Source organism: Cydia fagiglandana, chromosome 18 (assembly GCF_963556715.1).
Source record: "Cydia fagiglandana chromosome 18, ilCydFagi1.1, whole genome shotgun sequence".
NCBI classification, from domain to species: Eukaryota; Metazoa; Arthropoda; class Insecta; order Lepidoptera; family Tortricidae; genus Cydia; species Cydia fagiglandana.
The window spans coordinates 9,641,201-9,668,313 of record NC_085949.1 but is presented as its reverse complement, the minus strand read 5'-3'; the positions used below and the strand labels follow the sequence as shown (position 1 = coordinate 9,668,313).

At 38.4% G+C, this 27,113-nt stretch overlaps 1 protein-coding gene across 2 annotated transcripts in view; it reads left to right on the top strand.

The window, feature by feature from the left end:
* Positions 1-27,113, top strand: part of LOC134673516 (uncharacterized) — a 297,423-nt gene that overhangs the window by 185,731 nt on the left and 84,579 nt on the right. For both annotated transcript variants that reach the window (XM_063531508.1, XM_063531509.1), the window contains exon 3: positions 9,334-9,559. In XM_063531508.1, coding sequence (XP_063387578.1) covers positions 9,334-9,559 — 226 coding nt within the window. The remainder of the gene's footprint in view (positions 1-9,333; positions 9,560-27,113) is intronic.

Genomic DNA, 27,113 nt, shown 5'->3' with positions numbered 1-27,113 from the left:
ATCAGCATTGCTCCGGTTTAAAACTATGGGCAGAATAACATTTCCATTTATATTTCGTTACCATCCCACATTTTTTTAAATATCAATTTTTACCGAACAGTTGAAACTTATCATGGGTAGGTTGTTTTAGTTAAATGTTGGAAACATTTTATTACATCAATATCATGAAAATACAGATAAGCAAATTAAAAATAGAATTAGGTAGGTAATTTTCATTGATTTTTTTATACCTCATTTCAATCAAAACATATCGGAAGCTCTTGTTTGTTTTATACCAACACATATACATTAGGTTAAATAAGTATCATGAAATTTGACTATATTGGTGAAATTCTAAAGGTCAAATATTGAAAAATTATAAATAATTAACCGTAATCAAAATATATAGTAATATTTTATTTCATAATCATAACTTATAAATCACATTAACAAGTAGCATAAAAATGTCAATGTAGCTTTGTAGTAGAGGTAAAGTTACTAAAATTGTCGTATTTTATCCACATAATAATAAGTGTAACCCAATAATCCGGAAAATATAAAAAGGTTTTCTTGAACCACCCTAATTCACACCTTAGAATAATTAATACCCATAGCTGACTGCACCACAGTATTGTATATCCACGATATCGAGATATACATGGAAATGCACCTTGAGAGCTATAAGCTGCGAGGGATACGCTCACTCGGCTTACAATTCCACATACACGTTTTACTGCCCATAAAAAATATCTGCGTGCTTTTTATGCCCAGATGAGGATTTTAACGATTCATTTTTCTCGCAGATCTATTTACGATGCGTAAACCCGGGAAAATAAATATAAGTTCATTCGTAAAAGTTTTCCTCAAATTCAATTTCAATTGGAGATTTACTTGAGACGAATTATTTTGTAAGGCTCCTTTGTAACCCGAACGTTCTAACAGAAGGGTTTCATCCCACAGAAATTAGTTTTTAAAATTAAAGAAATTGAAAAGAGGTTTCACTCTGCCTTAAATTAAATGTCAAATCCTTTACAGCTTGAAGACAATAGAATTTTATTACCCGAAACGAGTAAATATTTACCTTAATGGTGTCATCAACCTTATTTTATTAAAATAACAATACACGCTATGGAAATTCCTATTACCTATTTATAAATAGATACGGAAAAAGGACTATCTTACAAATAATTCCGGAATAGTTTCCACGTTCCCAGTGGTGTTGAAGTAGCGTTGGGCTCCGCACTGTAATTAGGAAGTGAAGTGAAGTGATGATTAGTGCACAATTACAGGCCTGTTCAGTCCCGCGGGCCTGATTACAGGCCGATTATCCCCGGCTGACCGTAAATAAACAGATACCGACACGAATTGTGGCACCAGAGCCGTAACGTGTCGGCCTTGTCGGATAAACTCCCATTGGCACTCAAAATACTAAGGTCAGGTAAGGTAAGGTAATTAGACTGCCTAACTATGTATGTATGCGTTCCTGTTGGTGACGGATTGGTATTGGTACATAATTTTAGGAAGTGGATATGATAAATTGCTCGTCAACAATGGATTTCTTAAGGGCTGATTAACAGTCCACCGGACGGTATCGGCCTGTCAGTTAGAACAAAATTTTGACAGTTCCGAACAACTGACAGGCCGATACCGTCCGGCGGACTGTTAATCAGTGGGCCCCTTTAGGTTTATTTCCACATTCACAGATAATTAGGTCAACAATAAACTTTCAGACAACTTTATTCTTTTTTTTTCGAAAATAAATTTACTTACATACATATTTAAGTAGATTATGTATGAGAGTAGATATAGAGGGATTAACCCAATGATTTTGGTCTCACGAGGATCGTGTTCTGATTAGTTATACTTATTGCGATCTCCTCTGTAATTAATAGAACGCGCTCCGCTCTAGTCCCCGCAACTCTTGTTAGCTCCAATTTAACACTTTCGCTGTTCACAACTCGCTAAGCGGGAAAGTGCCACGGAACGAGGGTATGTACTAAATGACAGTACAATGTCGACCCGGCATTCGAGTTAACTTCATCCTTTATTTAAGTTTCTACACTATTTTCAGTAATTTCGCCTTAGGGCCCGATTCGGATTTTGAAATAGACATCTATTAGATATCTTTTAGACATCACCAAGATACGATAACGATATGTTTAAGATCTAACCTGTCAAATTTTACATTTGAGTGATTCTGGAGATACTCTTGAACGATTATATGACTGAGATCCAATTCACATCTAATAGATATCTTACTCTGTCTAACGTAAAAGTGACATTGGTTGCCCGAATTGCGCTGCAAAAGAGAACTAGTTGATATCTAAACTATAACGTATCTAGAATGGATCTAGTACGTATCGTCTCTTGTGAATATCTTGAAGTTCGAATACGGCAGTTAGAGCGATTGTCGAGAGGACTGTTAAATTTGGGTACCTACTTGCCATAGTGAAATTCCTACGGAAACTTAATGAAATTGTTAGAAAAAGTAAATTTTGGAACGGGCTGTCTGTATGATAAATATATTACGAGTACCTTGACTAATTTAATCTTGCTTGACTTTTTAGCTTACCTTGTGAAATATTCCCACCGTGCACCGCTAGTATTTCTGCCCCTTGACAGGTATAGTAATATACTTATCAAAAGAAATCATTGCCATGACAACGCGCTCGCTTGCCTTCTTCAAACCAAAATGAGTCCTTATTGCAGTTCCTGCCGTGAGCGCGGATTGCCACTTGAAAGGGAAATATCATCGCCTACCCGAATGGGGTCAAGAACGCAAACTAATCTCTCTTGAGTCATGCGATGTGCGATCGTACGATGCTCGTTTGTTCATATCACGTGTTATGGCGGGGTAGGAAGGTATTGCGTGACTGATTGTGATATTAAGTCCTTTGTTGTTAGGCTCGCCACAAACGCAAATTGAGCGACCGGTGCTCAAAAACAGCTAGCGTAAAGTGGCAAACACTACCTGAAATGCGAGCCCTGTATAAAACGTTTCTACTGATACCGACATAGCTCTCAGTCATCGTTCCATTTCTGGAATATGTGGCATTATTCCAAGGTTTAAAATATATCTACCGGAATTTTGCTATTATATTCAGTTATTTACATTTAACTAGAAAAACGGGAATATTGTTAAACGTGCCATAAATGTACCGTTAAATACCTCGAAATACGTTTAATTGCTATAATAATTACTTTCCAAATATTTCATCAAATGAATAAATATTTTAAGAAAGTGTTCCATCCCGTGGCGTGGGTCTCGGAACTGCGTGAATTACGAGGCTGTATTGTTTAAGACGAAACAGGAGCTGAGATTTAAATATTTTAGGTAAATATACCCGTCTCGCCAACGATAGCGGCTCCTAAAACTAGTGCGATAAGGACAAGGCGAAAAATCCTGCGTAAATCATAAATCGAGGTTTCGTACTCGACTGTTTCCTCCTCCAAAACTTCACCAATCGTAACCAAATTTGGAAATCTAAAGGATTATGAAATTATCTGTGTCGGACCGTTTGGCATTTTTGGCTAATTTAAGTTTTGAATACCACGCCTCTCATTTGCAGCGTAGTCAGGCCATTTTGGCATTTTTGATGGGCTCTAGCGCCTTAAAAAACAAAAATATCAAAAAAAGCTAAACGGTCCGACACAGATATTGGCAATATAAATCTGTGTTGAAAAAAATCATTGCTCTAGCTTCAAAACCCACGGAGGAAACAGTCAAGTACGTTTGTATGGAGAAATGACTACTACTCCTGTTAGCTCTTATTAACACGTTCAACGACAGAGCGTGCTACGCGCTACGAGGGCAGCTGATAACATTACATTCGAAAACTCGTATGTAGCGAAAGGCGACTACGGACTGAGCGCCCGCCTGACGGGTTTCTGGCAGTGAATGCGTTAAATGGCTGTCTTTCTCGTCGCGCATCGCCATAGGTATCCCGGAATCCAGGACAATTTAATATACACTTCGATAGCTATGAAATCGGGAGCAAACGAAAAAGCTGGGCTTTCACCATAGCATTTAATGACAACTCGTAAAACAAAAGGTAAAAACAAAATACCATAAAAATATAGACAAAATGTATAAAAATTATAAATAATATATAAAACCTCAGATTAGTTCTTGACAATAGGCGAACCAGTTTATTAAGCAGTCTTCGATGACATGTTGTTATTTAATGTTATAAGGAAAAATGTGATCTTGTTCTAGTTCAACTGACGCGGCGCTCGGTAAATCATAAGAAAATATATAAATCCTAAGCGTAACAACGCGTGCAGCCATTGTCACGGTGTAGAAGCGAGCAAAAACCTGCAATAACCCCCCTATAGCGGTCGTCACAGCGTGGTAACGAGCGAGCATCGTGGCAGTGCGTGACGCGGGCATAACCGAGCGTAATGACTATCATGTTTGGGCTAAAGTGGCTAATGAGGGTAGGTTTTGATAACGACAAGGCTTCGTTGCGAGATTAATCACTCAGTAGGTAGTTTTTTATTCTTTTTTTTACGTTCGAATTACCTTCTCTTTATATTTATTTCCAGTTTATTATGTAAAATATTTTTTTTATATTTATAATCATCAACCCTATTGGACTTACACCGTATTGTCCCTATTGTGCTTATTGTGTTTTGATTGTACAGCAACGTACGCGACAGTAAATGACTGTTTTATTTTATTTATGTTTTAAGCTTATTAATATCATATAATAAATTAATAATCAAGACAAGCATAATAGATAAGGCAGCAAAGGCTTAATTCATGGTCATGCTGTAAAAGAAAATGCACCAAAATTATCTTCCAGCCTTGAATATTTTTCCAAATAGACATACATAGGTGTATCTGCAGTCCGCGTTCAAAAGTATTGGCCACAATCTTATTTGTTGTGTATAAGTATAGTCCAGAGAGTATATAGTGTGTTCAACAATAATATTAAGACATATCACTTTTTGTTAAGCTATTAAGACGAAACAGGAGCTGAGTTTTAAATATTTTAGGTAAATATACCCGTCTCGCTAACGGAAGAGGCTCCTAAAACTAGTGCGAAAATCTCAAAAATCGAGGTTTCGTACTCGACTGTTTTCTCCTCCAAAATTTAACCAATCCTAACCAAACTTGGAAATCTAAATGATTATGAAATTATCTGTGTCGGACCGTTTTGTTTTTTTGACTAATTTATATCAGTTTTGAATACTACCTAACGCCTCTCATTGCGGCATCGGCATAGTCATTTTAGCCATTTTTGAAGGGCTCTAGCGCCTTAAAAAACAAAAATATAAAAAAAAAGCAAAACGGTCCACCACAGACATTGACAATATTAAAAGTGACATTCCATTTCCAACTGCAGCTGCAATACTGTTCATTTTACTATGGAAATTGACAATGACAGCGACGCGTTTCCATAGTAAAATGAACAGTATTGCAGCTGCAGTTGGAAATGGAATGTCACTTTAATCGGTGTTGAAAAAATTATTGCTCTAGCAGCTCATCAAAACCCACGGAGGAAACAGTCGAGTACGTTTGTGTGGAGAAATTACCACTCCTGTTCGCTCTTAAAAATAAAGTAGTTAAAAGTATTTTGACACATAGTCGGATCCGCTTCTTTTGACTGTACTACGCTGCGCTGCAAAAAAGGTACTTATTCAAAAAATGTTCATATTTACGAGCGAGATGCAAGACCATATACACCCAAATGAGATGAAAGTAACATCAATTTATAAGTTTGTCTGCCGTCTGAATCCTAGGATTCGAAAAACCATATCATTCGAAAAAACTTGCAATAATACAAAAATTTATAAATAGCTTATCACAATCAGTGTCATAACATCATATAATTTGATAAACATATTCCACCGCTGGTACTTGGCAGAATAATCCTTCGCTTCCAGTCGCCGACTCTAATGAATCGGCTTATACGACGTTCCTTGCAGTGCCGGTTTCAGTTTTCCTTTTCACATATACATATATGTTTGTTTTGGTATAATTATACTTTTTAGTGAACAAGCAACAATGCACGCGAAACACATCGTATTTCTTTGCAGGAATTATTTTGTAACATACTGAGAAATCGTATTACGTTGCCGAGCAATACTAATAGTATACCTATTGTTTCCATTGCGGATTGCATTTGCCTCGTTACCTGAGATGGGGTTTACGAGTAAGCCTTAGATTCATTTCGACGCAGTGATTCACATTCCATTAATGTCTACTTCACACACCTTTGTGTGTGAGTTGAATATGTTAATAATAATTCATGCTTTTGTAGCGGTTGGCTGCAAATGCACCGTTTCAAAAACTTACCTAGCACTCATATTAGATGTGAGTTTAATTGGTACATACACGGAAATTCTGATTTAGTAATTAACAACCCAGCTTTTTGCTTGCAACCCGGTTTGCAGTGCAAGTTATTGTTGGTAATATTGCAATATTTGCAACGCATTCTGGAGAGGATTTACAGCGAGCTGCAAAAGTTGCATGGAAACATTAGGAATGAATTCATACATAAAGTGGCAATATGAGAGTCGCTAGAGACGCCATACTATTATCACTATGACTAGGTACAAAATGGGTCGAAAATCAAGTTTTTTGACTGTACTTACTATACCACCGTCCGAATTTAGATAATAGGTCAAATAATTTAATCATAATCCCCCAACTAATTAAAATTTTCATCCAATGTTAAGTAAAGCAGCAATTGGGCTGTAAATCTACCTGGCATTAGGGCCCGATCCCACCGCCCGGCAGGTAACGCTGCGTTGATCACACAGCGATTATCCCTCGTTGACTGGTAATCGCCTAAATACGACTGGTAATCACTGCTCGGAGGTCCAAATCTTCAGCGTTATTAATGTGGTCACCTTGCTACTATGTATGATGATAATTAACTAACTTTAAACTATTTTTTTATGTCGGTTGAAATGATACCTAAAAGAATGCGTGAATATTTGTGACATTCTAAGAATGTATGTAACATTCTATGCATTCTTTTAGGTACACACTCTACATACACTCTTTATACACACTCTCCTGTCAAACTGAAGATGTTGCTGAAAACTCCAAAATTTTATGAGTTTTAAAATGACATCTTCATTTTTTATATCTTTTAGAACCAAAGTCAATTTGCTTTTTTAAAAGCGCATAGACAAATATATAACCTATAGTTCTTTTTTTTTAGCATTAGATAGAACTTCAAAGAAGGTAAGCGATCTTGGCATGTCTTTTAATTGAAAAACGCTTTTTAAAAATCAATAACTATTACTTATGAAAGCAGAAGAATATAAATGATCGTATTAGATTCGTAATTGTTACATATTTGCCGTAACTTATTTTTAAAATGTGTTTTTTCAATTAAAAGACACATCAAGATTGTTTACCTAATTTCTAATGCTAAAAAAAACGAAGTATAGATGAGTATTTTAAAAAGTACATAGTATCCAAAAAACTTTCACATCATAAAATATACTTAACACACTATACAATAAACATTTGACTGAAACAATTTCAGCACAATCAAATCCATTATCGCTGCGCCTAACAATATTCCTTAATTGTGCCATTACCGTGCTAACGTTGTGGCAAATAAATAGTTGCTTGCAAGTAATTATCGAAGGCTTTGTAGAGCGTCGAGCCTTCGACGTAGTAGGTACATTATAACGCGATTAAATCAGCCCAGGGCGCTCCCTAATGGAATATTGTTAACTAGCGAACGATGACAGATTGCATCGTTTTTGTTCTAACTATATTACATTATTTCTAAGATCTGAGCGCAGATGCAGCTAACTCGTTTAGTAAAAGTAATTAGCTTAATTAAATCTGTGGTCGTAGATAGGTCTTGGTTAAATAATTAGTGGAGTTCTACGGAGGCAATTCTTTTGTATAAATATTAATATTGCATATTAATAGACTAGGGCTTAAAAAAGCAACGTTTGTTCGAATGCCTTAAACAGAACTACTTTTTTACAAAATCGAATAGAACTCTAAATTGAATGGAGAGTTTTTTTAAATGCATTTTATTTGAATTTTAGTATATTATATTATTTATATTTTAGTACTTAATGGACCAAAGCAAGTGTAGCAAACACTTAATTGTATCGTTTTTTTACAAATACATTTTTCAATTCGATTTTTTTGGATTGGTACTTAATTTATGACACATATCAATAAAATATGTTTTTTTTAAAGATGTAAATAAAATACATACAAACAAATTGATGCTGGCATGTAGGCATGATGACTGACGCAGCGTATGCTGAGCCCGTTCCTTTTGCCGCACAATATCTTTTTTAAATCTTATTATATTATGTAACCAGTATGCTTTTTGTGTTGCAATAAATGGTTTCTTATTCTTATTCTTAGACCTCCAGGTTTATGAGGTAGATATATTTTAAAAGCCTCTAAGGACTTCACATTAAGATCGTGAAATATATTTTTTAACGATGGCTTGTAAAGATGTTTGTGAACTCGACCGGACAAGGAACGCACGCTGCGAGCGTGCACGTTGAAAGCTGAGGGGCTACCGCGAAAACCGAAACTCGCAAATTGCGAGGATCTTTCTCTTTTACTCCAATGAAGGCGTAATTACAGTGACAGAGAAAAATGCCCGCAATTTGCGAACTTCGATTTTCGCGGTTATAGGCCTGACGCCCGACCGCGATACATTTGTTTTAACCAATGCATGGCGGTCGCCGTCATCGTCGAGCGTCGACACTCGGAGCGTGCGTTTCGTAGCCAAAGGCGTAATAACCCCAAACGATTGTCTGCAGGCATAGAAGGTAGGATCCTATAGAAGTGGTATTACGCGTGCGTCCGTAAGGGACAAAACATAGGCAATGCGACACTATGATTGGTCGAATTTATTTGTTGCATACTAATTTAAGGTGGAGAATAAATAAAAATGTGAGACTGTGACAATGACAAACAATAATAGCGCTTTCGCTGCTACACCTACTGAAAGATACATAAGACTTCGTTCGCTCATTTCCCCCACCCATCATGCCTTATCCAGTTAAAATACTAGATTCATGTCTATTAAATATATTAACAACGGGTCACTCACGTATTTTAAGTCGAAAAACGCTCACAATGTTTCACTCCGTACCGAGGAGTGCCATCAGGAGCTTGAGTTTGCGGTGACCGGCGCCTGCGCCGAGTCATCGGGCGCGGAGAGCTGCGGCCCGCAGTCTGCGCCAGTCCGTCACCGTAAACGCAAGCTCCTGATGACACTTCTCGGTACGGAGTGAAACATGTCGAGCGTTTTTCGACATAAAATACGTGAGTGACCCGTTGTTAATAGATTATTTAATATGTCTGTGTCTCACGGAAGTTTTGTTTTTAAATTAGATTAATGTGTGCAGGTGGCAACGACGCGGCTGCCGCTGCCGACGTTCTCGCCGCGCGCGGTGCTGATGTACAGCGCCGCGGTGGGCGGCGAGGGCGCGGTGGCGCTGCAGCTGCGGGAGGCGGCCCCCGGCGAGCTGGAGGGCGCCCGGCTCAGCCTGCACGACGACCGGCTCGCCATAGCCTGCCACGAGCCGGAGCTGCTAGCCGACCTTCTGCATGCGGCTGGTGCCGCTGATATTGGTAAGTTTAGAAACCTAACAAAACTTCCGTTATACACAGGCATATTAAATATATTAAAAACGGGTCACTCACGTATTTTAAGTCGAAAAACGCTCAACATGTTTCACTCCGTACCGAGGAGTGTCATCAACATGTCGAGCGTTTTTCAACTTAAAATACGTTTAATTTTTAATATATTTAATAAGTTTAGAAACCGTTTCTAATGTAGTATCTGTTATAGTAGGTACACTTAAGAGAAGTGCATCTGTCTATACAAAAGTGACACGATTTTATTGATCGTTAGTGGATTAGTTTCAACACATTAACCGATATTTCTTTAACCGTCCGACCAGTATGCTGACCTTGATTCAGTTTTTGAAAATATTCTTTCTTATATTAATTTTTCCACTTTGTAAAATAGTAAAATACATTTTAGAAAGTGGAAAAATTAATAAAAGAATGCTTTGAGTCAAAGAAAATTTGAATAAATCAATTCAATACACAAAATGATGATAGTTATATTTTAGAATTTAATCCCGATAAGTAGTCGATAGTCATAGGTTCACAAAACTAGCTAGGTACTTAACTAACCTTTCACGTAACCGAAACAGAAAAACTAATTTAGCTAAGATTGAAAAGGTCTAGCGGACCTTTATATTATAAACCTTAAAATAAAAGTAAACATCCAAAGCCCAACAAAGCCTCCTGAGCCTGCTCCATTATATTTTTATCTTCGGAAGCCTACAACTGTGAAATTGCGCATAGTAGTTTCTTTTATGGCGACGGCGCGAGGCAGATAGGCAGTTCCTCCGGGGCCGGGCTAAATGGTGTATGAACGGTTTTAAACCCTTTGTATATTTGATGGAGATGGTATTTCTTGAGTAAGATTAGCTACTTACCTACCCTACTATAATCTAAAACAATATTGATTTTGTTTGGAAGACTGGTAAATACAGTTTAAGTAGATATGGCTCATAATTACAATTTTATTTTTTCTTTCTGCGGTTATTATGTATGTTAACATTATATACCTACTCATTAATGAACCTCCAGGTCTGTTTCTTAAGTATGTTACGTACACTACATTGTACTAAAAATCCATTTGTATTATGTGACTGTTTGTGTTCTAAATAAATCAAAAAAAAAAAAAAAAAAGATTAGGTAAAAATTTGATTGTTTGTGTGAAACAACAGATCGGTATAAAAATATTTATAAGTACTTAATAATGATTAGGATTCATAAAATAACAAGTTATACACTAAAAATCACTAGTTTATAATAAAATAAATAATGTCGTAGCGTGGATTAATCAATATTATAAAGCATTAATAAAATATCGTACGAATTATTGTTGTAGATTTTGCTGAAGTGCCTGCATGTATTCATATCCTATTTTATGCACTTTATACATCGATGTCTATGTTACTGGAAATCGGTCAATATGGCTTATAATTAACGGCTTAACGGCCTCCTAGCCTAGTCGGTATGACCCTGCCTACGAAGCAGAGGTCCCGGGTTCGAATCCCGGTAAGGGCATTTATTTGTGTGTTCATCACAAATATTTGTTCTTGAGTCATGGATGTTTTCTATGTATATAAGTAGTATATATATGTGTATATTATATATATCGTCGTCTAGTACCCACAACACAAGCCTTATTGAGCTTACTGTAGGACTAGGTTGATCTGTATAATATTTATTTATAATTTATTTATTTATTGTAAATATATTCTACTTATACAAGATAAACAAATAAACAGTCACTGTTTTGCTAACTTTATAATTATAAATTACGTTGTGTAAGAATTTCGATAACACAGTGAATTGTATACGCTGAATGAATAAAGCACACAAAAGTGTTTCAGCTAAGTCCCAATTGCAGTATTCATGAAAGTATAGCCAATAGTCGCACTCCGGCGTCACTTCCGCGCTCGCCTTATTTTATTTGAATACCAGGACGAATCATAAGAGGTATTCTGCGACACGGTTGCCAGACAATAGACAAAATCGCAGTAGGTACGCCAATAACTACGTGAATGCTTTTCATTTTCGATGGCTCGTTATCGTAAAGAATAGAAATATTTTATTTGCTTATGCATTATAAATATGGAATCTGTGCTTTATATAATCATATTTGACTACAATTTAATAGTTCCGTACTTAAGGGGCCCACAGATTACCAGTTCGCCGGGCGATATCAGCCTGTCAGTTAATGGCAAAAGGTGACAGTTCCGGAGAACTGACAGGCTGATATCATCCGGCGAACTGGTAATCTCTTATACACAAAAAGTGACTATTGGAACCCTATTACTAAGTTTATGCTGTTCGCCAGTATTTCTATAGCGGTTAGAAATTCTAACATCAAGCTTTTTATGATAATAAAGAAAAATATTTATACCTACTCGTACTACATGTATGACTCATTCTTGATCGGTATCAATTATTTGTTGTCATGACATATTGTTGTTGTTGTTTATTGTTATTATTTGTTGTACATTAGGAAATAATCAAATCAAAACTAAAAACAAACGGCTTACAATCTTATACAACATGTGGCCTAAAACACAGGCGAATAATTAATACGTAGATTCTACTCCTCAAACAATAAAACTCTTGTACAACTACTTTTTGAAATTATGTAGTCTTAAGATTGTCCCTTTCTCAAACAAACTAAATCATATTTTCAATGTACTTTAAATTCCGTCCAATTGACATTGCCTGTCAGTCTTGTCACCGTTCAGGCATAATCAATTTCATAATACATTGCGTGTTCGAATACATTTTAAAGTGTTCAGTAAAATCCAAACCACAAGTTATTTTTAAAAGTCGTTGAACAAACATTGTCTAGTTTTAAGGAGTAAAATCTACGTTTTAATTTTTTGCCCGTGTTTTAGGCCACATGCTGTATACCTAACGCAAAACCCTTACTTCCGCTTGTGTCCGTTTTCTGCCGCAATATTTATGTTAGCATTTGCTTAGTGTAATGTAGGTACAGTCAAAAAAAATTTTAGCTTAGCATCCTTCCTTTCCTGTTCAGTAAATTTCATAAATTATTAACTAATCGAAATTAACAATTAACTGGATATACCTAAGTATACCTACCGTGTTACTGAACCTTGATAATACATAAATATCGCAAAATATAGAACAATTTCTAACGCATCACCTGAATAAAAGTCAGTCAATAAATAAAATGTCGAGTATCGTAATAGTCCCACTGCAGTTTTTGCCATAACAGCCCGGACGTTGTCGAGTATTTTGAAATTCAAATATCGAATTTTGCATTCGAAACTGCCTCCAAGCTTCGCTGGGGATGGACATCGCCATCGCAGGCATTTAGATATAGTGATTTCCCTTCTACAAACTCGGTCTTCTATCAAACTTTATGCTTGGGTTCACAAAGTTTTCAACCCGAAATGTATCTACGAGTATGCTGCATTTGCCATGTGACGTATGTTCCGTTCACGTTCTGTCGCGATTCGGGAAATGAATTAGAGATTCACTAGATATGAAATAGTAAAGATATGTGACGTTCCACGGCAAAAGGTACCTTATGGCGGCTGGCGCTTACGTCGCATAGCGCCGCAATAATATTATTGCGGCGCCAAGGTACCTTTTGACGTGGAACGTCACATATCTTTATCATTTCATTTACATTTCCCGAATCGCGCCGTGTGTATTTAACCGTGATCGTTATTTTGACAAATTCGTCGAAATCTTGAATGGTCTTGCATTCGTCGAATGATTGTGGTATCGCGTTAGCCTACTGGGTTGTGGCTGACATGATTGATTACCCAACTAGACCGTAAGATTTAATTGCACCAAGTGAAACTCAGCGATTAGTTTAATACATAACTATAATTATATGTATAAAATAAATAACTATGTTTACCATTTAATAACATAATCAACCAATTACTTAATATAGGTTGTCATGTCACGTTTGAGAAGAATTTAGCGGCAACTCACAAATTCAAACCTGTCGAGTCACTTTCTGTTGTTCTTTGCGTATTGTCCCCACACGCTACCATAGAGAAATATAGTAAGACAAAAGTACTGATAATTCCGCTACTCGATTCTAGATGTCGACTGTGAAAATACTAATATTTTTGGTACCAAAACTGATGTATGGAGTAAGCACTCTTGTCTTACTATATTTCTATATGACGCTACGCCGTAGCTGGTTTAACAGTTACACCGCATAGCATACCTACACCAGTTACGGTAGAAACAAGAAAATATATTATGTTACAGTGTAGGGTTTCGCGCTCACTGATGGCTTAATATGAGAACGACGTACCTACGGAGATTGAAATTATACCTATAGGTACTATAGGTATCTATCATATTTTTGAATATCTACACCTTATTCTTGTGCATTTTACCCCACCACGTATAACAACCGTAAGTTACCGTAAGTATCCACTTAAAATTTATTTATGTTATAGCTGTATTCTCGGGAAAATAGTTTATCAATGAAATTTTAAACAATTTTTTATCAATGCAATTCTCATCATGTTGATTTTTTTAAATTAGACATTGAAATTGTTTTCTCATAGACGAGAATCAAAAATTTATCTAGCAGCGCTTGGAGAATAACCCAAGCGCTGCTAGATAAATTTATATATATATTTATTAAAAATGCAGATAGTATTTGAGTCGCAGTAGCGAGTCCAGTCAAATTGTTCTTCATTACAATTTGGCCCCCTCGGGTGCCGCTTGCACGGCGCGACGTCAACTTGTCAAAATTCACTTGAAAAGCGCCTCAATCTCGCTTAAAAATGCAAACTCATGCAAACGAGCTTCGAAGGCTCCTTAATTGAATTAGAGGTGCTTAAACGGACGATGTCAATGTCTCTTTTTAATTTAAAATACATAAATGATTTATACAAGTTAGGTATTCATCTATTTCAATCGATATTGCATAATAGTTACTTACATGATGGACTTAAAGCATCAAGTCTTCTAAATTTAATAGTATAGTCAAAAAAAATAATTTCCGTGCCATTTTGTACCTTGTCACAGTGACAATCAATATGGAAGTAAGTAGCTAAATAGAGACTTCATACTATTGCCACTGTGACAAGGTCACAATGTACAAATTGGTACTGAAATTAAATTTCTTAGCGATTTGATTAATGATTTTATTTGAATTTGACATTATAATAATTCTAAGTCCATCTCGTTCACGCTTGTTTATTGCATACGAGCGCAATGCGTAGAGAGTAATACATATCATATCATTGTTAAGTTAATAGTAACAGAACTTAAAAATATGAATGTTGTTCCAGTGCCTACTTTTAAAATTCACATTTTATTTTATTTGTGGAAAGCTCTTGCAGGTAACACTCACAAGATAATACAAGACAATGAAATAAAGAAATCTAAAATCTAAATCTAATCAAGATAAAATTACCATACAAACAAATATTAACTTACCTAATAAATAAATTAAATAGGTAGGTACACAATAATAATTTAGGTATAATGCAATTTCACCTGCCAAATTACTGTTCACATTGCATTGGATTGTACATATAACACATATAAACTTATACAACTATCACATAATCCGTTTCGGGGATGTAAATATGCCAGAATTCCATTAGCGGTCCCTAGTATTTAAATAACATACAGTAAACAAGTTCATTATCCCTCCCGTGTACATTAGCTGGGATCATTTATATAAACTTTTCAGCTGATCTAACCGCACTCACTGAGGATAAACATAATTTAACTCCTATTGGTTAGACTATTGAAAGCGATAGTTTTCAACTAGGCATAGTTATCCAAAATGTGAAAAACGTGTCATAGAAACAAAAATAAAGAGAAATTATATTTTAAACATACAACAATATGCACAGCGATTACAATTAAAAATATATTAGATTTAGATACGCCGTATTTACTTACTGCTTACTGCTAGTCTTTCTCCGCAGACGTTTTGTCTGTACGGATATGATGGTTGTTCTTGTCTACGTGACAGCGTGACAAAACGGCGTCCGTCGCTTTCTATCCCACGGTGTTAAACAGTGACAGTTATTGTATCATGTGGATAAGGATATCCATAATACGCCGGCTGGTTGCCCTTGGTATATTATGCCTCTCCTATATTCCTTCACGCGTCCCTGACGTCACTGTCCAGAGCCTATCTTCTCCACAAGACTCCAGCCACTTGCCTGAACTCGTCTTCCTATCTCATTTTTGGTCTACCATCATTCCTTTTTCCATCTCTTGGGTGCCATGTTTAGGTTTAGGTATGCCTTACTACTGATCCTAATTTGATCTGATTTTGACTACACTCCAAATCCCAATGCATTGAACCTTATATTACATATATCGGTAGATCAATTTTGCTACTTGGACAATTATAAGCACAAGTTAACGAGATGGGGTGCGATTGATGTTAAAATCAAATCATTCTGCTGCTCCTCCTTTTAACCGATATCAATGTTCCAAAAGGAGGAGTTTCTCAATTGGGTTATAAATATATTTACTTTATTAATGTTTGTTACCGCAGAATCCCGTCCTATCTCAACCGACTCGGAATATAATTTTTTAATTTTAAAACTCCGATGCATAATATGTTTTCGTCTAGTCAGACCATTTTATTGGGGTTCTTGCGTTTGTACAAATGTAATGTTTTAGTTTAAAAAGTAACTAATATTTAATGCTTGTACTGAATAATGTAGTTTAATTTTATGTGGTAATATAATAATAATAATAATAACCCCGCGGGGGCAGCTTGTGGCGAGCTGACGGTGAGTGGCGACACCGCGGACCCCTATTCCAGAGGGCCCTGTCATCTGGCCCTCGCCTCTGTGCTTGCCTTGATTGGCCGGCCAGAGTGGAGTCGCAAGAGCGGGACCTATGCTCCAGGTTGGAAGTGTAAAATGTCATAACGCCGGCGGCCTGCTGAACGGATTACCGGGATCTAGCTACCGCAGACTCACCTCTCGACAACCTCACAGCCACTCCAAAGTGTTGCCCTGTTGTCGCACTGTGCGTGCGGCCATTGCGGGGCCCACTCAATGAGTTGGCGAGTCACCACCTGTCTGATACAATTTTGAGACTGATTGTCACGGCAGGTGTCCGCTAGTCTCTCCCATAGCCCATTACCCAGTCCATCCAACTTTCAAATCTATAGCCCATGACCTTAGTTCCCATCGCAGCACAAAAGTGCTGCACTGCAATAGTCTTTGCACCTGGCGGGGACCATCTCCGGATGTATCACATTGTGCGTTCGGGGATGGTATCCGCCACGTGTATCCCTTGCTTTTAGATTAAAGTGTCTTAAAGGGCCTCTGCGCTGTTGGCTTCGGCCCACGTACGCCTCCCAAAGGTCCGGGACCCCATGGTCCCGAGATATGGAAAAGACATAATAATAATAAAAAAAAAAAAAAAAAAAACGCTGACACTGACGGACGTCCTTCAAAATTTATTTTCATTAATAATATTTTAACGTGGTTTTTGCCGTTACATATTGATCATTCATATACATGTTTATTATTAAATCATGCGGATAACTGTATATTTGATATATTTGATTATAAACACCGCGATCATGGGTCGCAATCAAACAAACTACCGTGTTGACAGTTGTCATGTACCGTCGGCAATACTACGTAATGAATAGAAATGATTACAAGGAGTCAAACGAAAGCGGCAACAACAAGCGCACGCCCACCACCCCCGCGCGCCTCGTCCACTTCCTCGTCCACATCGTCGTCAGGCGACGAGTTCGCAACGGCGCCTGACACAGACGGGTCCAGTGAGGAGAGCGGGCCGCCGCCGCCGCCGCCACGACCACCTGCGCGACGAGGGCGGCCACCGCTGCCGGCACGCTTGGGGCCTGCGGGACATCCTGCCCCGCCCACGGCTCCCGCTACCGGTGGTATAGTGCGACGCATGAGATGGACTCGAAACATGAACGAGAATGTCATGCGCGCCTATTATGGGGCTACAGAGGGGGGAACACAGCTGTCCGCCTATCGTTCGAGAATACTGCCTCTGTTTCAGGCTCTTGAACCTACCATCACCGTGTCGGAGCAGCGATTATCGGACCAGGTGCGCGTCATTCAGCGGCTAAAGCGATTGGATGACGCGACACTTGATCGACTTCGCCAGGAGGCTCTTTCTGCTCGCGCGGACCTCACCTCGGTGCGAGATCTGCCCGCCACGTCGCCGGATCCGGTGCCCGCACCCGACCTGGCACCGGGGGCGCCACGGGTTGATTTTTGTACCGACGAGGGGGACTTCGCGAGTCAGAATGTGAGTACAACTGCTAATGAGCAACTGAGGAGGACTTTGGAAGAGGCGATTACGCAGTATCGCGCCACAACCAACTCTAGGCCCCGATTACCACGTTTGCCTATGAATAGACGCAATCTAGCGCTAATGGGAGCCCTAAACGCTTTACTAGAGCCATATTTAAGGACTAGTAAAGATTTAGATGATACGCACTCGATCATGTACTGCGGAGCCATCGCGGCGTGCCGTGTTGCTCGCATCAAGTTTCCGGACGCTGAACGTGCACCTAGGACCGTCGGAGGTGTCCCTGCATGGCAAGCGCGGATCGAGCGACGTATCAGCTCGTTTAGGACTCTCATCGCAAAGCTGATCTGCTTCAGGGGGGGCAACAATCGCCCCCGAGTAATGCGCTTTGTGAACCAGGCGTTCGCGGGGACGGATATCAGGCCCTGCGACTACATGGCCAATGTCACAGAGCGCATCGACTTTCTAAAGCAGAAAGTCTATGCGTGGGCAAACCGTATTCGCCGCTACAGAGAGCGTGTGGATCGATTCCAGCAGAATCGCCTTTTTCAAAGTGACCAAAAGAAGGTGTACCGGAAGTGGGAGGAAACCAACCTTCGTACGCCCGACACGCAGCCGCCGGATGCTACTGCCATGACCGACTTCTGGCGTAGCATCTGGTCGGTGCCTGTCGGACACACCGAGGGGGGTTGGATGAGTGTTGTCGAGCGTGAGTGCGAGTCCATCGAACCTATGGGGGCAGTCACCATCAGCCCCGATGACGTCAGTTGTGCCATCCGCTCGGCCCAGAACTGGAAAAGTCCTGGGCCGGATGGATTGCACAACTTCTGGCTAAAGTGGTTCCGATGCTCGCACTCGCGCTTGGCAGCACAATTTCAACAAGCCCTCGAGCTTGGTTCCCTCCCACCTTCCTTAACAACTGGTGTCACCTTCCTGCTCTATAAGTCCGGTAGTACCACGGAAGCGAAGAATTACAGACCCATCACATGCTTGCCTACACTCTACAAGCTCCTTACATCCATTTTGAGAGCAAAAATCAACGCGCACATTGTCGCAAACAATATTCTGGCTTCCGCTCAAAATGGATGTAGGGTTGGGTCCCGTGGTACTAAAGAGCTCCTCCTCATAGACATGACCATCTGCCAACAAATCCGGCGGAACAGGGGTGCCCTCTCGGCCGCTTGGATTGACTACAAGAAGGCCTATGATTCGGTGCCTCATTCATGGTTGGGGAGGGTCTTAGAGTTGTATAAAGTTGATGCAGCTTTGAGAGCCTTCCTAAGCGCGTGTATGGGACAGTGGACCACAGTCCTTCGTCAACCAGGTGGCAGGGACGACCGTCCTGGCCCGCAGGATTTTATAAGGATTGAGCGAGGAATTTTTCAGGGCGACAGTCTGAGTCCCCTGTGGTTCTGCCTAGCTTTAAATCCCCTCAGCACCCTGCTGAAGGATTTGGGACTAGGTTGCCGGCTTCGGAGAGAGGGTGAAGTCATTTCTCACCTTCTGTACATGGATGACCTCAAATTATTTGCACCAAACAACCAAGACCTGTCGGAGCTACTGAAAACCACGGAAGTCTTCAGTAGTGCCATCAACATGGAGTTTGGTGTCGATAAATGTGCGGTTATGCATGTACAGCGGGGGAGGGTTGTAAATTCAACAAATTTACAACTGTCTGAGACAATGTCTTTCAGATCTATCTCTGAATCAGAAACCTATAAATACCTTGGTATGTCACAGTCGTTGGGTATTGAGGACGAGGGTATTAGACGGTCGGTGAAGGAGCGCTTTTTCAGTCGGCTCACAAAAGTCCTTAACAGTCTTTTGTCAGGAGGCAACAAAGTGCGCGCCTTCAACGCCTGGGTAATGCCCGTACTCACATACTCCTTTGGCATACTAAGGTGGACTCAGACCGAGCTGGACGCCCTGGATCGGAGGGTCCGATCACTGCTCACCACACATCGCATGCTACACCCACGCTCGTCAGTTATGAGATTGTACATCCCACGGAAGTGTGGAGGCCGAGGCTTCCTAAACGCCAAGGATCTCCACAACCGCGAGGTGTACAATCTCAGGAACTATTTCCTTAACAACGAGTGTGGGATGCATCGTGATGTGGTGGCAGTAGATAGGAACCTCACGCCGCTTTCCTTGGCAAACGAGAACTGGCGCAAACCTGTGGTACTAAGTACTGCGGATCGCAAGGCGGCATGGGAGAGTAAGGTGCTACACGGGCGGTTCTACAAGGCCCTCACGGGACCCGATGTGGACCTGCTCGCGTCGGTGAACTGGTTACGATTCGGGGACCTCTTCGGAGAAACCGAGGGTTTTGCCTGTGCAATTGCAGACGAAGTGATGATGACGAACAACTATCGGAAATATATCCTGAAGGACGGTACGGTCGACATTTGTCGGGCATGCCGCCGTCCCGGAGAGTCACTCAGGCATATCATTTCCGGTTGTTCTCATCTTGCTAACGGCGAGTACTTGCACAGACATAATCTCGTAGCCAGGATTATTCACCAGCAACTTGCTCTTCTATATGGCCTTGTGGACTGCGAAGTACCGTACTACAAGTACTCACCTGCGCCTGTTCTCGAGAATGGTCGTGCCACGCTCTATTGGGATCGATCTATCATCACTGACAGGACTATTGTAGCCAATAAGCCTGATATTGTGATAATAGATCGATCGCAACGTCGGGCCATGCTCGTTGACATCACCATCCCCCATGATGAGAATCTCGTGAAGGCCGAGAAGGACAAGTCCAGTAAGTACCTAGACTTGGCTCACGAGATAACCGCCATGTGGGATGTTGATTCGACGATCATTGTCCCGATAGTCGTTTCAGTGAACGGTTTAATAGCGAAGAGTCTCGACCAACATCTCGAGAGACTCTCGCTAGGTGGTTGGATCAAGGGACAGATGCAGAAGGCGGTGATCTTGGACACGGCGCGGATAGTACGTCGGTTCCTCTCTCTGCAGCCCTGACCACCGGTAGCTTGGGCCTTGCCCCGCTGCTGGCGGCACCCTAGGTTAGGTTTTTTATAATGTGTTTATATGTATTTTTATTGTTTTGTAAGTGTTTTTATATTTTACTTTTATATTCATATTATAAAAATACCTAACCTAAGACGATAAATAAATAAAGAGAAAATAATAATAATAAAATTCTTTATTGTGCACTACTAAAGAAAAGTACATAATAGAAAAAAAAAACAGGACTTAAATGAGTAGGTAATATTCTACAATAACTAAATTCAAATGTACTTAATCTAAGTAATACGTAAATCAAAAAACCATTAAGCCGCCATTGCGGTTTTATTATTTAATGGTATAAAAATACTTTGTAGTTAGAATATACATCTCTATAACGACTTATCGTTGCACTATAGTGTATAAATTCTGTATTCAACATTATTTGTTTTCTTGTTAGCGTAAGTTTCATTAAAACGTATTTAAAAAATAACGCAATCATTTTTTCCGGCTTAAATATTCCATCATCGCGAACGCAATGAGTCCACGATCCTGCCAGTCATTTCAGCGCACGTTATGACTACATAGATAGATACATATGTTTAAATTAGTATAGTTATACGCGAGTCACGTAATCCAGGGGATTTTCAATCCGTTGGGAACTTTTGGGATCCACCACTGTCTCGTAAGTAGGGAAGTAACAAAAGCGGACTCAATAATAATGAATGATTGAGGCATGTATAGAGCGAACCTCCTTTATTAGCCGACGGCGTTTATCTATTATGTAGTATCTAATGAGTTTGTTGACTTTGTTGCCAAGTGGGCTGTCCCAAAAATAGATGTGGGTAGGTGATTCGGTTAAGTTGTGTTCTAATGTATGGGGAAGACAAACAAATTATAGCCAGCCTTTTATGAATGTAGTATGATACCTTTGGGTATGGTGCTTTACCCACCACGCTAGCGTCCCCTTCCCTCCCCCTGCCGCAACCCCCCTTTTGATGAATGCATGAAATATGGCCCGGTTGACGGTTTCTATTAATTTTTGAGAAAGTATTAGAATTAAGAAAAAGTGTCAAGGTAAGAAATAATCCTTAATAAATTCTAAACAAAAAAGGTTAACTATATGCAACTTTTTGGTAAGACTCACCATATTCATGTATTAACTTGTTGAAGTTCAATATAACGTAGTACGTGATAGTAGTGAAAGAAATCTTATACGGAGAATAAGCTTGCAAGGTTATTCTCCGTGTAGGATTTCTTTCAGTACTATTACGTACTATGTTATATTGAACTTCAAAATTTTTCAACGGTTAAATTTTGTTGTTGTTGTTGATGTCGAAGTTCAACTAGCCATAACATAAATATGGTGCGTCATATCAAAAAAATTAATATAACCTTTTTTGTTAAGAATTTAATAGGGATTATTTCTTTTATTGACACTTTTTTCCTATATTGTATACTTTCCCCAAAAAATGAAAAAAAAACTGTGAACTGGGACATATTTCATGCAAAAAGGGGGGGTTGCGGCAGGGGGAGGGAAGGGGACGCTAACATGCGTAAATCACCATACCCAAAGGTATCATACTGCATTCATAAAAGGCTGGCTGGTAATTAGTTTTTCAAAAAACACAATTTGACCGAATCAAGGTGTTTTACTTCGTATAGGTTTACAAGGATTTAATTTGACTGCATTGTTTGTATGTTAGATATTCTTTGCGTTCTTTTGTAATCAATTTAAGTGACAAATCATGTTAATTTGACCCGGCCTAGCCAAGAAACGATTTATTAATTGACGTACCTTAGTTTGAATTGGGCAGTGTTCTATATCACTCTTCCATATTAATGCGACAGTGATAGTTGCGTTTCGATCGCTACGGAGCGTAAGCGATTGGCATGTTGGCTACGCAGCCTGAGCTGTGGACTATAACCGATACTAAAAGTTACCTACTTTAAAAATTACTATCTTGCTGAATAAATATATAAGGTTTCTTACTTTCCGTGTTTAAGAAGTCTTTAATTGATTTTATCTTTACATATATGAAAGTAAGACACTTTGATGCCCGGCAAAGAAAAATAGAAAAATGTGTCAGTATTGTTTTCTGTCTGGGCATTTACAAAATGTATATGAGTTACGAAACTTACCTCGTTTACAACTGGTTACAAGGCGGTTCTAATGGTACCAAACACAAAGTGTAATCTAGACAGCTTCATGTAGAAAATTGATCGTATTTGTAAGGCTGCATTTTGTGAAGTTAGCTGCCTATGTAATTGTTGCAATATTTTTCCTATTTTATTTCACACATTTAGCCAGGACATCAGAAAAATCATTATTTGCTTTTTAAGTTTGTCCCTGACCTTGAAACCGTATATTTTACTGTTTTGTTTAATTTATAAAACGAGACTTCTTTATTTGGTCGGGTTATCATAGGCAGATAACTTTAGGCTGCTAACTTCACGCCGATTAAAAGGTAGTTTCGCATATTTTATTCAGTATCGGGGAAACAGCACTTAGAAAGATGAATTGTCACTTAGGCGAATTGTTCCTCTGTGGGGCGAGGGTGAGCCTGGCGCCGTGGATTTTCTAGCTCTTCCCAGCTATTATTGAAAAGAGTTTCTTGAAAACATATTTCTTTAAGATTTTCATAAGCTTGTTTGTTATTTCTTAGAGATAAAGCAAATTGTTCCGCCATTATCTTTATCAAAAATACTTACAATTGGATCCTCACTGACACATTTCGTCGATCTAGAATAAAATGATTATTTTATATTATGTTTTGTTTGTATTTAATTTGTAAGAAAATTGCAGTTACATGGAACCTTGATTATCGCAAAATCCTCGTTAACACGAAGTTAAAAACTTCAAAAAATGCGCATACTCGCTGAACATGTTGTATCGCAGATCGCAGCAGCACGCGTCTTTCTCCTAAAAAAAATGCGCATTGGTAAGTACTAGCACAACACGTGACTCTTAAATCACAAGTATCTAACCAATGACATTAGCAAGCAGAGTCACAATCGGACCCACATAAATTCGCATGGGTCTGCTTTCGTGTATTAAATTTTACGACAAACATGAACCCTCATATAACTTTGTTAATAAAGGTTGCAGTATATCGGAGCCAGATGCCGGTCTGTTTTGACAAAGTGTGGAGGGCCGTGACCTCACTTAACCGATGTATACAGCCAAGGGGAGCCCACCTTAGAACTCTCAATTTATAAGCACTAGCCCACCTCGGTCTTCCTAGTTGAATTTACGCGCGCATAAAGTTGCGGATTAACTATCACGGAGCCCTGGCAAGGAATACTTTATGAATATTGGATTCAAACTCAATTAAATTTGACAAATTTCTAAACAAGCGACACACACATTTCAGTGCAATCATAGTAATATGTGATATAGCAAAGTTAACAGCAGTTTAGCACAGTACAGTATCAGGGTAAGGAAAAGTAAATAAAGGAAATAATTTTGTATTTCTAAAAATGTTTTACATACTTATTCTTATGCATTCGTGTTTTCCGATCTAGAAAAAATCTAGCTGAACTTTTACTCGTCCAAAATACGTGAAATAGATAGGTATTGGCTTGTTTGAGCTATGATAGTTTGTTCAAACAACTATTTCACTAAGTAAACACTGCCAGTAAGTTTACCCCGAAATTGGAGAAATCATTAGTAAGCGAAATACGAGGAGCCTTTGCGTTAGGCAAGATTGTAATATTCGTCAATCCTGAAAATTTTTAGTTCTTGTATGGTAGGGTAAACACTAATTCCCCCAAAATTTCCAAGGGGTTGCTGCTTCGACCCTTTTTTAACGATTAACAATTTGAACCCTAGCCAGAGAAATTATTAAACATCGTATATTTAATTATAAACGATTTACTTAAAGAACGATATATTAATTATATACAAAAAGAAATAGAGTATAAAATACATTTATACAGGTCTACCGAATATCTCTAAGGCCCAACCTAGAACTGTTTTTACTTAAGTAACTAATTAATTGAGGTTAAAGTAATGTTACCTTAATTTTTTTAAATTGGATCCTAAAAAGCAAAATTTAATGAAGGAGATAATTACTAAAGCTATCATTATAACCTCATTAAGATACATAAAATAATTATCTCGGCTTATCGCGTGAACTTACCTGGAGCAATTCTTAAAAGAAAAGTGTTTGGAGCTCTATGAGATGTCATAATTGTCTGCCGCAGGTTCAGTGGCTTTAAAACTAAATGAGATGGGGCAACGAGGGTCAGAGAATTTATTTATGTGACACAGTAATTTCGTCGTTAATTTCATTCGCCGTTAAATGACGCTGGAGGCTAGCCAGGTAAATTACAGAAGAAGTTCATCAGCAATGAATCCACGAAGTTTTATGACATGTGGTGTCTTCGGGATAACTTATTACAAGCGGGCTATGTGTAATCATGTAGGTAATTAGACTTGCTAGATTTCATTTTAATATTAAACAACGAAGAAACATACTTTACGAGTAACTAAATAGGCATGTTTTCTTACCCTTAAGGGTGATTATTTATTATTGATAAAACAATATTCCATTTACAGAATAATAGACAGTCGTTAAACAATGTAATCGGATTCTGCAACCCAAGTATTGAGAATCTATCCAACAGGCTTTACTATAGTTTTGTCTCCTTTGTACCTCCCTCTCATATTGGGAGCCCAAATCGCCTCTACATTTACACGCATTAAAACTACATCCCAACTTCTACTTGAGGCTTAAGGGGAATTTAAACTTGCTCCTATTGTACTGTTTATTTACAAACATATTGTATTTAGTTATTGTGTGGTTGAAATTGAAAGTTGGTTATGTAAAATTAACTACGAGTATACATAGTTGCTTAGAATGTAATATTTTACCCGAATCAATTTAAAAGAGTAGTGGGAACGTGTGTATTTGTCTAGTAAGATGTAATATAAATACCACTTTAATCTTAAATGGTTTTTTTTTTTTTATTATGAATGGGCTTACTCATGGCCACATGTTACGTATTTATTACAATTGCAATACTTATTATGTAGTCATGCAATTTATTTAAGTATATAAATAAAGTAGACTAATTGGGAATTCAGATTTGTTATAATCTAAGCCAATATTAAAAACTTCATCAGCCTTCAACACAACTCGCAGAAGAAGACATCAACCAGCATTTTAGTGCAACGCTTAAGTTAGCAGTGCTAAAGCTTATAAAGAACTGCGCATAAAAGAAGTACCATTAATTTGAAATAGCTGACGTTTATATAAAGAGGCAAGTTTCAATGAAGTTGCCCGATGCAGCCCGTTTAGACGTGAGACTGCGCCGCACAATTAGCAATTTTATGACCACCTCACAGTTTTATCACCATTTTAAAACTGACACAAAACAAAGATGTGAACGGACTTTATATTAAAGATGAAAAATATGAAACGTTTAGCTTTTTATTACCTACTTTCGTGTATTATGCAGTAATTTTATGTCCGCGTTAGAAATGTTATATTATATATTTATATAATATAACATTAATTATAACCACAACAAATTATGAATTATATATTTATTAGTGCATCCGTACTTAATATACTTACATACTTAAAAAAACATATTAAATAACTAACCTACAAAACTTAAACTATATCTCAAAATAAATAAAACTAATTTTAAAATAAATGATTACAAAATATCCACCTGCGGCATGGTGCCGTAGATGCTGGCAGCATTTCCTCGCTGAATCGCAAATAGTGAATGAATTATTAGTTTATACAAAACATTAGATATAAAATAAGTAATAATTAATAATTTCAATTGTCTATACATACATACCAATGCAATTGCAACCGTATATACTTAGATCTCTATATGCTATAAACAAACCTCCTCTCAGTATACCGGTCGAACAAACATTAGGTACCTAAATCTATTCTTTGCCGTGTTTGGTGCTCACGCCCTTCAAAGTTATTGCTAACAGTCTGTCTGGAATAAAAATACGAACAAAACATCATATAATCAAATGCTTGCTAATCAAATATATCGTCAACGTAATATTTGACAAAAAGTACAACAAGAGCCACTTATTTTCGGCCTATTTTTTCCCACTATGTCTGGGACAAAGGACGGGCGGCTTCTTGAGATAATAATTTTAAGGAAACTGCCTGAGAGTTTTTTCATAAAATAACCAAGAGAAGAAGCGGGGCATTCGCGCGACCGCCGAAGGGAAATGCGAGGTCATAAAGTTGCAAATGAAGTAATATCGTGCTCGGGCTGACTTACTGCCTAAAACTTGGACAAGTCGACCAGCTCATGCAGTCGCCGCTCGGCGAACACAATACGG